The sequence below is a fragment of the Schistocerca piceifrons genome, chromosome 2, assembly GCF_021461385.2.
Source record: "Schistocerca piceifrons isolate TAMUIC-IGC-003096 chromosome 2, iqSchPice1.1, whole genome shotgun sequence".
NCBI lineage: Eukaryota > Metazoa > Arthropoda > Insecta > Orthoptera > Acrididae > Schistocerca > Schistocerca piceifrons.
Window position 1 is genome coordinate 770,181,271 of NC_060139.1, and position 12,666 is coordinate 770,193,936.

General features: G+C 43.6%; 1 protein-coding gene across 3 annotated transcripts in view; it reads left to right on the forward strand.

Moving 5' to 3' along the window:
* The window catches only part of LOC124777371 (hemocyte protein-glutamine gamma-glutamyltransferase-like), a 165,266-nt gene that overhangs the window by 59,069 nt on the left and 93,531 nt on the right, over positions 1–12,666 (forward strand). For all 3 annotated transcript variants that reach the window (XM_047252754.1, XM_047252755.1, XM_047252756.1), the window contains one exon: positions 9,131–9,331. In XM_047252754.1, coding sequence (XP_047108710.1) covers positions 9,131–9,331 — 201 coding nt within the window. The remainder of the gene's footprint in view (positions 1–9,130; positions 9,332–12,666) is intronic.

A 12,666-nucleotide genomic window follows, 5' to 3' on the forward strand; every position in this document is an offset into this window, starting at 1 on the left:
ATCAGTGTGCACTACAGCTGCAGACAGTCCACATGGGTCTGGACAACGTGAGCAGGGCTTTACTCGTAAAGTCGTTTTATCAAAGCAACGGCAATAGTGCTGCTGCTCTTCGCAAGTTTCGGCGCACCAAAGGAATACGGAGAGGTCCTCTTTCCGCACCGCGATTGAAGAACATGATTCGATGATCGAATTGACAGGAGATTTGGTAATTGTTCCTGGGAGAGGCTGTCAGCCAACTGCGCCACAAAATGTAGAACAAGTTAACAGGCTGAGACCGCTGGACGCAATGTGCGATCTTCAAGCAGTGGACGAGCTGTGTCACGACAGCTGAACATTTCGCGCTCCGCCGTTGTTTCGGGTAGCGTTAGAGCAATGTCTAGTGCAGCTTCGCGCTGTCGTGGGGGCAGTTAGTCGTCACATTGAGGGAAGTTTTTAAACAGGAACGTAAATATGGTACTCACTAAGCAAATGTTACCCTTTCACGTAGTAATTAAAATGTTTTTCTTTCGTTGTTTTACTCGTTATTTCTCTTTCGCGTGACCTTAAAAATGTTTCGACAGTTTCGTTGTCCTACGATCACTCGTCTTTCGTAACGGCCTCTAAGATAGCGAAAGGTTAATTACAAAGACCCTGTATATGAAACTAGTGACTCGCCCTGGCATAGGACGGCTAGCATTAAAGTATCTGTGACCGGACGACTTGTATAGCGTAGCGATAGTAAATTATACACAAATTCTCCCTCGCGAATCAGTCCACTAGACAAAATCGTATGTAAATCCCTAAACGGTAATTCCTGAAATTAGCCTTCAAACACAGACAGAAAAGATATATGTAACACATACTAGCTTACAGCCTGCTGATTTGCTCACGTAGACTATAAGTTCTGCACATATTTTTGTTTTTCTTTTTCTTTAAACGAATTTCTATGTTGTTTGTAAATTGCAATACCTAAACTTTTCCCGCTAATTAAACCCACAGAAGCATGATCTTTTCCGAATGTACTTCTGACCAAAAAGCAATTTTGGTAGCTGGAGTCCAAGGTATTGTTAATTATGCCTTTTACGTTCTTGTGGTGATATTTTCGTAGACACATTCATCCCCTAACTCAGACTTAACTGAGAAGCGAAATACCAATTTTCACAGATTTATCTTTCAATGTTTACACCTACTATTTCACCCTCTTTGGGGTTAAATTTCCAAAAACAGTGAAACACATATTTTTTTTATTTGTAACAGAGAAAACAAATACAAATTCTCATAGATCTAGCTTAAAAAATGCTTGCGCAATGAAATATTTCCATAAAAGCGTTCGTTCGCTATTTCTCCGTCATTGATGTTGTTGTTGTTGTTGTTGTTGTGGTCTTCAGTCCTGAGTCTGGTTTGATGCAGCTCTCCATGCTACTCTATCCTGTGCAAGCTTCTTCATCTCCCAATACCTACTGCAGCCGACATCCTTCTGAATCTGCTTAGTGTACTCTTCTCTTGGTCTCCCTCTACGATCTTCCTTCTAACAGCTATATCCAAAATTTTTGAGAAAGTAATGTATTCAAGAGTAGCTTCACATATCTGTAAAAATGAAGTACTAACAAAATGTCAGTTTGGTTTCCAGAAAGGTTTTTCAACAGAAAATGCCACATATGCTTTCACCAATCAAATTTTGAATGATCTGAATAGCCGAACACCACCCATTGGGATTTTTTGTGATCTCTCAAAGGCTTTTGATTGTGTAAATCATGAAATTCTGCTAGACAAGCTCAAGTATTGTGGCATGAGTGGGACAGTGCACAAATGGTTTAATTTGTACCTAACTGGAAGATTGCAGAAAGTTGAAATAAGCAGTTCTCATAATATGCAAAGATCAGCACATTCCTCAAACTGGGGAACTATCAAGAATGGGGTTCCACAAGGGTCAGTCTTGGGTCCTTTGTTGTTCTTAATATATATTAATGACTTGCCATTCTATATTCATGAAGAGGCAAAGTTAGTTCTCTTTGCTGATGATACAAGTATAGTAATCACACCTAACAAACAAGAATTAACTGATGAAATTGTCAATACTGTCTTTCAGAAAATTACTAAGTGGTTCCTTGTAAACGGACTCTCACTGAATTTTGATAAGACACAGTACATACAGTTCCGTACAGTGAATGGTATGACGCCATTAATAAATATAGACATTGATCAGAAGCATATAGCTAAGGTAGAATATTCCAAATTTTTAGGTACGTCAATTGATGAGAGATTAAATTGGAAGAAACACATTGGTGATCTGCTGAAACGTTTGAGTTCAGCTACTTATGCAATAAGGGTCATTGCAAATATTGGTGACAAACATCTTAGTAAATTAGCTTACTACGCCTATTTTCACTCATTGATTTCATATGGCATCATATTATGGGGTAATTCATCACTGAGGAATAAAGTATTTATTGCACAAAAGTGTGTAATCAGAATAATAGCTGGAGTCCACCCAAGATCATCCTGCAGACATTTATTTAAGGATCTAGGGATATTCACAGTAGCTTCTCAGTATATATACTCTCTTATGAAATTTGTTATTAACAACCAAACCCAATTCAAAAGTAATAGCAGTGTGCATAACTACAATACTAGGAGAAAGGATGATCTTCACTATTCAATATCAAATCTAACTTTGGCACAGAAAGGGGTGAATTATACTGCCACTAAAGTCTTTGGTCACTTACCAAATAGTATCAAAAGTCTGACAGACAACCAACAAGTATTTAAGAAGAAATTAAAAGAATTTCTGAATGACAACTCCTTCTACTCCATAGAGGAATTTTTAGATATAAATTACGAAAAAAAACACAAAAAATAAAAAAGTTGTTATATTAACTTAAGTATGTTGTTAAATTGACTTAATTATGTCATGTATTGGAAAATTTGACTCATTCCACATCATTACGAAATATCGTATTCATGATCCATGGAACTAGTATTAATCTAATCTAATCTAATCTTTTACCCTCCACGCTGCCCTCCAGTACTAAATTGGTGATCCCTTGATGCCTCAGAACATGTCCTTCCAACAGATCCCTTCTTCTAGTCAAGTTCTCTTCTAACCCGATTCTATTCAATACCTACTACTCATTAGTTATGTGATCTACCCATCTAATCTTCAGCATTCTTCTGTAGCACCACATTTCGAAAGCTTCTATTCTCTTCTTGTCTAAACTATTTATCGTCTATGTTTCACTTCTATACACGGCTACACTCCATACAAATACTTTCAGAAACGACTTCCTAACACTTAAATCAATACTCGATGTTAACAAATTTATCTTCTTCAGAAACGCTTTCCTTGCCATTGCTAGCCTAAGTTTTATATCCTCTCTACTTCGACCATCATCAGTTATTTTTCTCCCCAAATAGCAAAACTCCTTTACTATTTTAAGTGTCCCATTTCCTAATCTAATTCCCTAAGCATCACCCGACTTAATTCGACTACATTCCATTATCCTTGTTTTGCTTTTGTTGATGTTCATCTTATACCCTCCTTTTAAGAGACTGTCCATTCCGTTCAACTGCTCTTCCAAGTCCAATGTCATCGGCGAACCTCAAAGTTTTTATTTCTTCTCCATGGATTTTAATACCTATTCCGAACTTTTCTTTTGTTTCCTTTACTGCTTGATGTTGAATTTCCAAAAACACTGAAACAGTTATTTTTTCTGTCTGTATCTGAGAAGTCAAATACCAATTTTGACAGATGTAGGTTTAAAAATACTTTAGTAAATCTTTAATAATTATTTATTTCCAAAAAACTTACACTCACAGTTTTAGCCTCACACAGCCTAAATTTCCGGAAATGCTGAAACATGTATATCTGACCGAGAAACCAAGTACCAATTTTCGTAGTTCTATCTTCAAAATTGCCTTAAAAGCGTCATATTTTTAAAAAACCTTTCGTCGTCTATTTCGAGTTTCGAAAAGTCACTTGTTACACGACAGCTACGGTTTAAAATCAACACCCTCTCCAAATTTCAACTTTCTATCCTTAGCTGTTTGGACTGAGCAATGGTGAGTCAGTCAGTCAGGCCATTACCTCTCATGTATACCGAATATGTGTAGGTACTGGTCAAGGCTCACTGCTCTCCGTAGTTGCAGTGGCTGTTTACTTTACTGTTTTTTCTGGCGCATACCGCCTTCTACGTAGCTGACCAGCTTGTAGCTCCTATGATTGCCAAAAATGTCACTCCTAATGCCAGTTAAATAATACATATATAACATACTCATAATTACTATAATCACAAATTATATATACAAACCTTCCTCGTGAATCAGTGTATCTATTAAGGAAAACCGTGTCAAAATTCCTACGACCGTTACTGAGATTAGCTTTATGCACGAAAAACGTGTCAGGGGTCTTCAATTTATAATATGACTAGACAGGGAGCGTAGGCTACTGCGCCCGTGTTATGTACTATGAATTGTCAGTCGACTAAGCATAATTATCGAGCCAACACCCAAACGAAAACCTCGAGAACCTTTTCGGAGACCTTGCTGGATCATTAGACGTATGCCCACTTCTTTCATTGTCACGTACATTTGTCGCAATTTTAAACATGAAACACCTTTGATACACAACGCCTGGACTCAGCACATTAGATCTGTTTAAAGCACAAATTCTGAGAAGAAAACAAACAGCTTTCAACCTTTCTGTAGCAAAAAACCCTATTGCTCAACGAACTTCAAGACTGGCGGGATTTTCAGTTGCTACACACTTTTGGACAGCTACTGTAGGCGAAGCAATGTGGTTTACTCTCTGTCCATATTAGCGAATTTAATAGCTTAAAACGCTGTCATAATTTATTATTTAAGAGTTGAAACGTTATGTTATTTTTAAGGCAAATATTACAGTTAAGATTTATATATGCACATTGTCTACTCACATTAATGTGACCAAAAGCCTGAAGCACGAACGTCTTGGGCGAGGACCGCCGCGAGACGTGCAGTAAGAAAGTGACTGACTTTGTGAAAGGTATCAACAGGGATGTGAAGCCATGCTGACACCAGTTGAGGATCCATGGCGCGAACAACCCGATCCTGTTGGTCCCTCAGTTTCTCGACTAGGTTTATATCCGGAGAGCGTAGTGGCCAGAGGAGTACGGAAAACTCGCCCTGGTAATCTTCGAACCACGCACGTATACTGCGAGCTGTGTGACAATTTGCATTGCCATGCTGGCAGATGCCATCGTGCCGAGGAAACATAGATTGCATGTAGGGGTGGCCATGGTCCCCAAAGATAGATGTATACTTGTGTTGATCCATTGTGCCTTCGCGAATGACGAGATCACCCATGGAAAGCTAAGATTGCATTCCCAAGACAATAACGCTATCTCTGGCCTGGACTCTTCCGACAGTTGTTCCAGGGTGTTTGCTTTCAAACGTTTCATGCCGTACACCCGAACAGCCATCTATCCTTTGGAGTGTAAACCGTGATTCATCTGAAAATGCTACCTTTTGCCTCGGTGGATGTCCAGTTGCGGTATTGGTGTTCAAATTCCAGCTGTCGCCGCCGGTGAACGGCAGTCAGCATAGGTGCACGAACCACGCGCCCTTGTGCAGCATCGTTCGCTGAGACACTCTTGGTAGCCACTTGGTTCATCTGTGCGGTGAGTTGCTCAACAGTTGCACGTTTATTCGCCCTTACATGTCTACGAGGCCATCGTTTACCTTTGTCATCTATGGACCCTTGTGCTCCACAGCAGCCTCGGCGCTGGTTTCGGATAGTACCATTTTTCCATCCACGATATACTTAAGCCACGGCCTGTCAAGAACAGTTTACGAACTTTGTCGTTTCTGAAATGCTTCCTCCATTGGCCTAAAAGCCAATGATCGCGCCATTTCGGACGTCAGGTAAACTGCTCCGTTTCCGAATTTCGAAAATGACTGCACCGTTTTCCGCTCGTCCCCCCCCCTCCCCTCTCTCTCACCTTTTAACTTTCCCCTCATTGGAGAAATGTTTTGAGCAGTTTGTAGCGTGTTGCCTTTTACTCCACAGTGTGTGTTGTGAGTGTGTGATTGTCTTTGACTGTTTTGGCTGTCTGTGTGTTGTGTTGGTGTTCTGGTGGTGTCTAGTACAGGGCTATTACAAATGATTGAAGCGATTTCATAAATTCATTGTAGCTCCATTCACTGACATATGGTCACGGCACACTGCAGATACGTAGAAAAACTCATAAAGTTTTGTTCGGCTGAAGCTGCACTTCAGGTTTCTGCCGCCAGAGCGCTCGAGAGCGCAGTGAGACAAAATGGCGACAGGAGCCGAGAAAGCGTATGTCGTGCTTGAAATGCACTCACATCAGTCAGTCATAACAGTGCAACGACACTTCAGGACGAAGTTCAACAAAGATCCACCAACTGCTAACTCCATTCGGCGATGGTATGCGCAGTTTAAAGCTTCTGGATGCCTCTGTAAGGGGAAATCAACGGGTCGGCCTGCAGTGAGCGAAGAAACGGTTGAACGCGTGCAGGCAAGTTTCACGCGTAGCCTGCGGAAGTCGACGAATAAAGCAAGCAGGGAGCTAAACGCACCACAGCCGATGGTTTGGAAAATCTTACGGAAGAGGCTAAAGCAGAAGCCTTACCGTTTACAATTGCTACAAGCCCTGACACCCGATGACAAAGTCAAAAGCTTTGAATTTTCGGTGCGGTTGCAACAGCTCATGGAAGAGGATGCGTTCAGTGCGAAACTTGTTTTCAGTGATGAAGCAACATTTTTTCTTAATGGTGAAGTGAACAGACACAATGTGCGAATCTGGGTGGTAGAGAATCCTCACGTATTCATGCAGCAAATTCGCAATTCACCAAAAGTTAACGTGTTTTGTGCAATCTCACGGTTGAAAGTTTACGGCCCCTTTTTCTTCCGCGAAAAAAACGTTACAGGACACGTGTATCTGGACATGCTGGAAAATTGGCTCATGCCACAACTGGAGACCGACAACGCCGACTTCATCTTTCAACAGGATGGTGCTCCACCACACTTCCATCATGATGTTCGTCATTTCTTAAACAGGAGATTGGAAAACCGATGGATCGGTCGTGGTGGAGATCATGATCAGCAATTCATGTCATGGCCTCCACGCTCTCCCGACTTAACCCCATGCGATTTCTTTCTGTGGGGTTATGTGAAAGATTCAGTGTTTAAACCTCCTCTACCAAGAAACGTACCAGAACTACGAGCTCGCATCAACGATGCTTTCGAACTCATTGATGGGGATATGCTGCGTCGAGTGTGGGAGGATCTTGATTATCGGCTTGATGTCTGCCGAATCACTAAAGGGGCACATATCGAACATTTGTGAATGCCTAAAAAAGCTTTTTGAGTTTTTGTATGTGTGTGCAAAACATTGTGAAAATATCTCAATTAATAAAGTTATTGTAGAGCTGTGAAATCGCTTCAATCATTTGTAATAACCCTGTACTTGTCTGAGGTTGGCGAGATGTTGGGTGTTTTAAGGATTAAGGATTGTTGTTAGGATTTGGGAATTTTTGGGATTTCTCTCTTCGTCTTAGTCGTCGAAGATCGTCATGGGTCGTTTGTGCTTGTCGTGGGACATGTCATACCGACCTAGGGATTGGATAAGTTTATTTCCAGATCTGGAAGAGCTCTCGTCGGAAGCCCTTGCCAGATCCTGGAATCTTTCTTTGAGGAGTGGGATTTCGGCAGCGGCGTGCAGATCGTCAGTGGGGAACCCATGGGTAGGTGCAGTGCCCTCCCGTGGGCGCAGTTCTGCAGCCTCTGGAGTTTGTCCAGGTGCTGCTTTTCCGCGTATCCCCAGACAGGGCACGCATACTCCATTACTGGCCGTATGAGGGCCTGATAGACATTTAGTCCTACAGAGCAGGGCCTGGGTACAGAATGGACATTCTGGCACAGACCTTCCAGTGGATCTCGTCTATATGGGGTTTCCACATTAGTCTCGAGTCCAAGGTTACGCCGAGATACTTGGCGGATCTGCGCCAGGGTAGTCGGGATCCATGTAGGTGCTGGTGAAAGGGGGGGGGGGGCGTTGAGGGGGTCAGCGTCTCCCGAGTCTCCAGGTGGTCAACATAGCCTTTTTCAGGTCTGATGGTGATGTGCGAGCGACGGGCCCAGGTTCCTGTGTATCTAAAACCCTTTGTAACCTACGAATGACCAGGTCCTTATTCGCATTACGATTGTAAAAGGCGGTATCGTCAGCGTACTGTGCAGTGTGCACCACGGGGGCCGTTGGAGTGTCCGCAGTGTACAGACTGTACAAAACGGGCCCCAGGACCGATCCCTGTGGCACCCCAGCACGAATACGCCTTTTGGTGGAGGTGAATGTTTCTACCTTGACAGAGAAGGTTCTATTCGTGAGATAGCTTCGGATGAACCTGACTATGCTCCCGGGGAACCCTTGTGTGTTTAACTTGTATAGTAGCCCTTTATACCATACTGAGTCGAAGGCTTTGGCTACATCAAGTAGCACTATCCCGCAGTAGCCTCTGTGGTTGAAGCCCTCTGTGGCTGTTTCCACTAGTCTCATGATCTGTTATGGGGCGGAGTTCTTCTGTCGGAATCCGAATTGGAAATCCGGCAAACGTCGCTCGTTGGTGGTGTGGTCTCGTATGGGAATAAGCAGGAGGAATTCATAGATATTGCTGAGAGTTGGCAAGAGGCTAATCGGTCTGTAGTGCTGCGGGCATAAAGGGTCTTTCCCGGGTTTGTGTATCGCGACCACTTCCGCGTGTTTCCAGTATGCTGGGAACTCGCGGGTACGAGTAATCTCCTTGAAGACGTTCGCGAGGTGTTCGATAGCCGCTACCCGGCACGCTTTATATACCCCCCCCCCCCCCTCTCCTAGCGGTTGCACCTGCCGTCTGTGAGTGCTTATTGCACGTTGGCGTCGAACATAGGCCGTCGTCACATTAATGTGAATGGAGCGTGTATTTTGACGCAATGTAATTCAACTCCCATAATTCACATACGGAGCTTAGTTCCCAGATAGTGATCATATTTTGTCAGAAAGGAAGGAGTGGAATAAGGGGAAGAGGTTAAATATTTTGTTGATTTTTTTTTTTTAAAGGATGTGAAATGTGTGTAGTAGGAGAACTGAGTGTCAGGTGTGTTTGTGCGCATGCGCAGAGGCGGGCGAGGCGCCGCTCGTCGTGGAGCTGGCGGAGATGTACGCGCGGGACAACGCGCGCTCGCACCACACGGACCAGTACGAGCTGGTGCAGTTCGGCACGCCCGTGCTGCGCCGCGGACTGCCCTTCTTCGTCGCGCTGCGCTTCACCAGGCCCTTCGACGACGCCGCGGACGTGCTGCGCCTGCAGTTCAACTTCGGTGAGTACGTAGCACGACCCGGGAGCCGGACAGGACACTGGAGCTCACCGAATACAGTATACGATTTTCTTCTCTCTCTTACACAGTGGTCAAAATAAATGTTGCATGTTGCCGAAACTTAAATACCGGACGTTGTGATCCAAAAATATACGTTATGATATCAGTGGTTTGGTTTATTCGTAATGTAATTATAGCAGAAACAGTCCATGTTTCTACTACTTGGGGGCCGGTATCTATGGCAACTGTGTCCCCTGTAAACGTGGGGTACTTGTGTCATGCGTCAGTGCAAGAGCTGTACTGCTTCAGGATTGTTCGGATAGCAGTAGCCTACAATCAGAGGCTCTGTAAAGTCACCGTAAAGAAGCAGGGAGAGCGACAGGTAGAATTCGCATCGAATGTCGATGTGAGTCAAACTGATGTCTGTAGAGCCCGAAATAAGTTTCTAGCGACAGGATTAGTTGAGAATCATCAAAGAAGGGACGTAGAAGAAAAACAGTAGGTCTGCAGGACTGATATCTGCGTGTAACAGGAAGCAGAAACCCTCAACACAATGATACACGCCTACGGCAGTAGATCCAAACAGTTACAGGTGGGCATGTGTCAACACAAACGGCACGAAACAGTCTTTATGAGCAGTGACTTCGAGCCAAAAGACCTCTCAAGGCTCCTCCTCTACATCATGTACGGAGAGGGGCTCGTGACGCATGGGCACGAAACGACTCTCTGTGGACTAAGCAGAAGTGAGACACAACCCGCTTTTACGATAAGGCCAATATGTCTCCATCCTGATAATACAGATATTCGTGTGTGGAGGCTACGAGGACAAGGTTTACACCCTATCTGCGCTGTAGACCGCCACCCTTATCAAGGAAGTTCAGTCATATTTTGGGGTGAAATCATGTATTTGTATGTCCGCAGGACACCACCTGCGCCTATCCATCTGAGGATGACTGGCGCGAAGTATCAGGATGACATTCTTGCACGCATTGTGGTTCCGTTTGGTGAACATATTGGAGCGGGATTCACTCTGATACTCTGATGGACGATAAAGCACGCCTCCATTGTCACATCTTGTGAACACCTTCCCAGAAGAGGTGCAGTCAGTTGGATTGAATGGCTTGCATATTCTCTAAATCTCACTGTGCTGGTAATGCATGGACAATGCTATAACGAGCGGTTTGCAGGCGTCGTCTCCCTCATCACAGGCCGCTGTGGAGGAATGAGACAATATCCTACAGGAATACGTGGACAAGTGGTAAGGAGTGTGCTTAACCGCATTCAAAAGTGTCTCCAATTACGAGGACGGCCATTTGGTTCATAAACAATGTGTTGTGCAAGACGACAGTGGGAAGAAACTATAGTGTTTGGAGTGGAATCTTTTGAAAGGTTCTATTCTTTCTTTTTGTTTATTTTTATTGAATGAAAGTATGTTTATTTTCTTTATTTTTGTTTCCTTGTGACTATACCTGACAGAAAAAAATGAGTCTTGTTTCCTATTATGTCCAGTATTGACAATAAAGCAATTTGCAACGTTTATTTTGACCACTGTAATGACCATATTCTGAGATCAAGGCGAAGAGATACATTGAGAAATAATATGAAAGAATACCTAACACAGTACTGAATGTGAAGAGCATTGTAGCACTCCCTATCTGATCAAAAGTACCCGGACACCTGTTAGTGCACATTAATATGGGATGTGTACACGCTTCATCTTTATGAAGGCTTCAACTTTGCTGGGGACACTTTCAATCAGGTGCCTGACTGTCTGTGGAGGAATGGCAGCCCAATCTTATTCAAGAGCAGAAACCAACGAAGGCTGTCACGTAGGATGCTGGAGTCTGGAGCGAAGTCGGTCTTGTAACTCATCCCAAAGGTGTACAATGGGGACTCTGGGCGGCCACACCATTTAAGGAAGACGGTATATCTGGGGAGAAGATCAGCGAAATGGGCAGAAAAGTGTAGATGTGTTGCCATCAAGAATATGGGAAACTGAGAAGTGGCCAGAAGAATGGTTGAAGTCTCTCTTCATCCTCCCGCACAACAAAGCGTCAATTAGGAACTGCTCCAACTACCGAAGTGTTGCCCTCAAATCACAGACAAGCAAAATTTTGATCCACACCTCGGACCAGCGTTTTAAGCCTCACATATCTAAAGAGCAAGCAGGTTTTGTTGAAGGAAAAGAAATTAGTGAAGAGATTATCAACATACGACAACTAACTGTGAAATCGCGAGAGGTCTGTGTTCCGGTTTTCATCTGATTGCTTGACTATAGGAAAGCCTTTGAATGTGTTTTCTGGAGAAAGTTGTGCCAGGCGTCTGCTGAGTTCGGTGTCCCACCACGCTTGATAGCACTGATCAGAAATCTATACAGTAATCACCTCAGAGCTATGTTCAAGTGCTGATTCTCTTCAGTGTATCAAAAGCTGTCAGCAAGGGTTGTTCCCGATACCCCAGCTGTGCAACATACATTTCATCAGGGAAACTCTTGCTGGTTGGACTAAAGACATCTCGATTCGTGGAAGAACATTAACAATTTCTGAGTTGCTGACGACACCGTGCTTTCAGCCAACAATGAAGATGAACTTCCTCACGTAATAATGAAAGTCAAGGGCTTTAGTCTATCATATGGATTAGACACCAATCTCAGCATTGCCAAACTCATGATAGCTGATCGAGCAGTACAGGTCCAACCCACAGGTCAATTAACGGAACTGGAAATAGTGCGTTCTTTCATCTGCCTTGGGTCACCTAAGAGGGTAATCCAAAAAGTAAGGTCTCCTATTTTTTATAAGTACATAGACCTGTTTATTTCTACAATGGTTTACATCTGTTTACAGCTTGAACATTTAGCTATTTTTCGACATAATCACCATTTCTGCCGATGCACTTTCTTAGACGCTGTGGCAGCTTTTGTATGCCCATATCATAACGGCTCGCCGCCATGTTGTTCAGAAAGTTATGAACCTCTTCTTTCACCTCGTCGTCGGAGCTGAATCGCTTTCCGGCCAAATGTTTTTTTAACTTAAGGGAAGAGGTGATAGTCACTGGGCGCCAAGTCAGAACTATAGGGTGGGTGCCGGCCTTTGTGGCCGAGCGGTTCTAGGCGCTTCAGTCGGGAACCACGCAACCGCCACGGTCGCAGGTTCGAATCCTGCCTTGGGCATGGATGTGTGTGATGTCCTTAGGTTAGTTGGGTTTAAGTAGTTCTAAGTTCTAGGGGACTGATGATATTAGATGTTAAGTCCCATAGTGCTCAGAGCCATTTGAACCATTATATGGTGGGTGGGTCATTATGTACCACTGAAACCGTTTCAGGAGAGCAAAGGTTTGCC